We start from the raw sequence: 3,869 nt of genomic DNA on the forward strand, positions 1-3,869 counted from the left end.
AAAAGATCCATCTTTGACTTTGGCCTGGATTATACTGGAAACAAAACAATAAACAGCAACCAAAATATAATCATCCTGGTAAAAATTGATTACTTTGTGGAACAAACTTGACGCAAAAAAATTATAGTGGTCCACACGTTTTCTCTGTACATTGACATATCAAATTTCTGCGTTCCAGGTGGATTTTATGGCGTCCACGAGCTCCGCCCAGCGGAACATAATGCAACTGCAGCCTACTATGTTCCGACAGGCAGATGCAATATATTCACTCGCAATTCTGCGCCGTCTGGGCAAATCTTATCATGATGTTAGAATTAGATAAATAGACTATTCTACGCAAAGAAACGCACACAGCTTCGCTTATATGCTGGAACAAACCGAATGAAATATGAAATGGAGCGCTTGGTGTTACACATAGAAGTCTAACGCTTTATTCGACACAACAAAAGAACAGCAACTTTCTTAAGATGTACTAAAACAATATATGTAAACACACAGTGCATTCAAAAGTATTACCCACATAAAAGTATGTAAAGATTATCAACATTTCAACAAGTTCAGCCTGGTGTGCTATTTACACTCTTGGCAATAAGTTCTAAACGCAATTTATATACAACAAAGGATTTATCATTTTTCTAACAAATCATCATATGCAGATCTTATACTATATATCTCACACTTGGTGAACTGTATACTACTCAATAGTGTATAACAATATCTTGATCTACTGCTATCTTAACTGCTAAACAACAGAGGTTTTATCATTTTTCTGACAATTAAAGGTTAGGAATATTACCAGAAATTCAGATAAATGAAATTGTTTTGGAAAATAGACTGAACCATTTATGTATTATTCTATCTTGTTCTATCATTTATCTACTATTAAATTATCTATTGACATTTTAGCCAATTTGACAAGAAGAAACTGGCACAAAAGAACATGTTAAAAGCAATGCATATGCATCATAGCTTACTGAAAAAAAACGTTGCAAATATTGAGTAACTAACTTATAATGTAGCCTCCGTTGCAGGCTCCGAACGGGGCTGTTTCTATGGGGGGGGGAGGACTGATTTCCATTTTCAACGTTGCCTAAGTTCTTTTATACGGAAAGGGGGTTTGCCGTGGAAGGGACTTTAACTAAGGTACCTAAGGAGAAGTTGTATTCGCCTTGTGAGTATACGTATTGTAGGGATTGTAGACTGATAGCAAAGGTAAGTAAGGAGTTAGAAGTATCAGGGGTTTGGGGAAGTATAGGCTTGCCTCCAAAACGAAAGTAACGTTTCCTGCTTCGCATTGCCATGACAATTCCTAATTGATCTCACACAACCCAGTATATAACGCATATGAAAAGATAATCCCCTCGATGACGGACTTTCCAAGGAACCCTTTGTCCGACCCCGTGCATATGGATCAACCTACGTATTCTGACCGGACCCCATCACCCATGACCTCTCTCTCTCTCTATGCTATAGAATGTCGATGAGAGGATTAAACATCCCTCACTGTTGGGAAGTTGTAATAATCATCGTCATGGGGTATGTTCTGATACGAATGAGTCGGTTCTTCATCTGATTCTTCAGGCTTTGCCGCCTCTTCCGCCATGTCTCCTTGTGAGCACTCAGGACCATCTCTGTCCTCCTCCTGTCTTCTGTACGCGTCTTGGTCATCAAAAGTGGCATCTTCAGTCCACAGTGCAGTGTAGTTATGATCTCGAGTCTCAAGGAGAAGGGATTGGTATTGGTGACCTTCCGTAGATTCTTCACCCGGGATTTCTCTTCGGTCAGGAACAAGGACATCATCATATCCGTCCTCTTCTTCAAAATGATCAGCATAAGGATGATGTGTACCATGCAGTGTTTCTCGGATTGAAGGGTGATATGATGACTTGTCTTTAGTCTGCTGCCTTTGTTTATGCACGAAGTAGATGAGACCAAGAATGGTGCATAGAACAATGGCTCCGACAGCGCCACCCACTGATGGAACCACGTGTGGCACTGGCGGTGTGTCAGAAATGACAGTTAGAAAGAAAGACATTGAGTCCTCTCCTTCAGCATTTGATGCATGACATGTGTAATGTCCCTGGTCACCCATCTGTACATGGGTGATTGTCAGGCTGGATTCTGCACTGTTGTAGCCCATGGCCAGGCTTGTTGTGCGGACTTTGTCATGAGGCCTGTCTGTTTGCGAAGTGCTAGGTTGAACGGATGGCCATGACCATGTTATTATGGGACGGTTGAAGCCAGTAGCATTACAGTAAAATATTGCTGTCTCTCCAACTTTAGCCTGCTGTGCTGTGGGGCTGATGTGATTAATAATGGGAATAGAGCATGCCAGATTGTTTTGCGTGAGGTCAGCAAGCTTGATGTTGTTTAGTATCGGAGGGGATTGGCATATCATTTCATCTTTCAATTTTGGGCAATTTAGGATTTTCCTCATGCGACAGTCACAGGACCAGGGATTGTTAGACAGATTAAAGAAAAGGTCGGATGAAATATCACATAGAGTGGAAGGAAGAGTCTCCAATTGGTTGTTATTCAAGAGGAAAGTACCTTGATAAGAAAATCTACTGATGTTGAAAAATGTCCCTTCCTGAATCATAGTGATGTTGTTATATGATAGGTCCAATTTCTGGATGCTGCTGTTAGAGAACATACCTGGCGGAAGTGCTGTTATATAACCATGTGCCATTTGAAAGTCTCGAAGTCTCCTCAAATTGGCAACAGACGAGGGTATCACGGTCATTGAGTTGTTAGAAAGATAAAGCACTGAGAGCTGATTTAAACCCGCAAATATGTCATGAGCAAGTGTTGTTATCTGGTTATGAGAAAGGAAGAGAATTCTAAGTTTGTGCAAAGTGGAAAAGATGTCATTACGTAAGGATTTTAGTTTGTTATTATCAAGACGAAGGGTGGTAAGTTCCTGCAGGTGTTGGAAACCCCCTGGTTGTACATCTTTTATGTGGTTGCCATTAAGGTACAACTGTTTGAGATTCCGTAGACCAGCAAATGTCTGTGAAAAGATGATTGTTATCTCATTGTTTTCAATGTGAAGTTCCGTTAAATTTTGAAGGTGTTGGAAACTCCCCTGTTCTACAACACTTATGGCGTTGTTACTAAGCTTAAGCCATTGCAGATTTCGCAGACCAGCAAATGTCTGTGAAACAACGGATGTTATCTCATTGTTTCGAATGTCAAGCTTCGTTAGATAATTTAGGGATATGAAACTCCGTGGTTCTATAATACTTATGTTGTTGTTTTCAAGGTACACAATTTGGAGATTCTGCAGACCAGCAAATGTATGTGAAAGGATGGATGTTATCTCATTGTTGTCAATGTCAAGCAATATCAAACTATGTAGGTGTTGAAGCTTTGTATTTTCAATTGTGACTATCTGATTGCGCCAAAGTGTTAGACTTGTTGTAGTTGCTGGAATGCCATCAGGAATTGAAGCCAGGTTTTTCCCATAACAGTTAACTGTTGTACCACTACAGCTGCAGACTCCAACTCCTGGTCCATCCCGGGAGGTACAGGCTTGTAAAGCTGTCGTCAGTCTCACCAGCGTCATGCAGACGGCTAGGATGGCAGCCCAGTAGACCATCGTTGGATTTTCTAATGTGAAAATCAATTAAAACAAAGATTGACGAGGTGTCCAGATTCTTCGGATTGCGTTGCACATATGTATTTTGTTAGCTACGATACACCAATACTCAGGTTAGCCTGAAATGGCCAATGTTGTGCTTGTAGATTTGACAGTATGTTCACTAAAATCTGTTTTGCATATTCTACCATGTATATACTGCAATTGACTTACAGAACTAATTGATGGCACGTCATTTTGTTGGGCTTTATATTATCAACTCCACAAAAAC

General features: G+C 40.4%; 1 protein-coding gene across 1 annotated transcript; it reads right to left on the bottom strand.

Annotated features, from left to right (window-relative positions):
• Window positions 1–1,489: 1,489 nt before the first annotated feature.
• Window positions 1,490–3,598, bottom strand: LOC118421220 (leucine-rich repeat-containing protein 15-like). The gene is made up of 2 exons (XM_035828386.1): window positions 2,853–3,598; window positions 1,490–1,775 (listed from the first exon to the last, which is right to left on the bottom strand). The coding sequence occupies exons 1-2, from the start codon at window positions 3,596–3,598 to the stop codon at window positions 1,490–1,492; spliced, it is 1,032 nt and encodes a 343-aa protein (XP_035684279.1).
• Between the last annotated feature and the right edge of the window lie 271 nt (window positions 3,599–3,869).

The sequence above is a fragment of the Branchiostoma floridae genome, chromosome 8, assembly GCF_000003815.2.
Source record: "Branchiostoma floridae strain S238N-H82 chromosome 8, Bfl_VNyyK, whole genome shotgun sequence".
Classification (NCBI taxonomy): domain Eukaryota; kingdom Metazoa; phylum Chordata; class Leptocardii; order Amphioxiformes; family Branchiostomatidae; genus Branchiostoma; species Branchiostoma floridae.

Excerpts from the sequence above, each read along its gene's own strand:
- LOC118421220 (XM_035828386.1), bottom strand. The coding sequence starts at position 3,598 with ATGGTCTACTGGGCTGCCATCCTAGCCGTCTGCATGACGCTGGTGAGA. Across the intron at positions 1,776-2,852 it reads AATGACATCTTTTCCACTTT|AGAAATCCCGGGTGAAGAAT; the intron begins GCACAAACTTAG and ends TCCTGACCGAAG.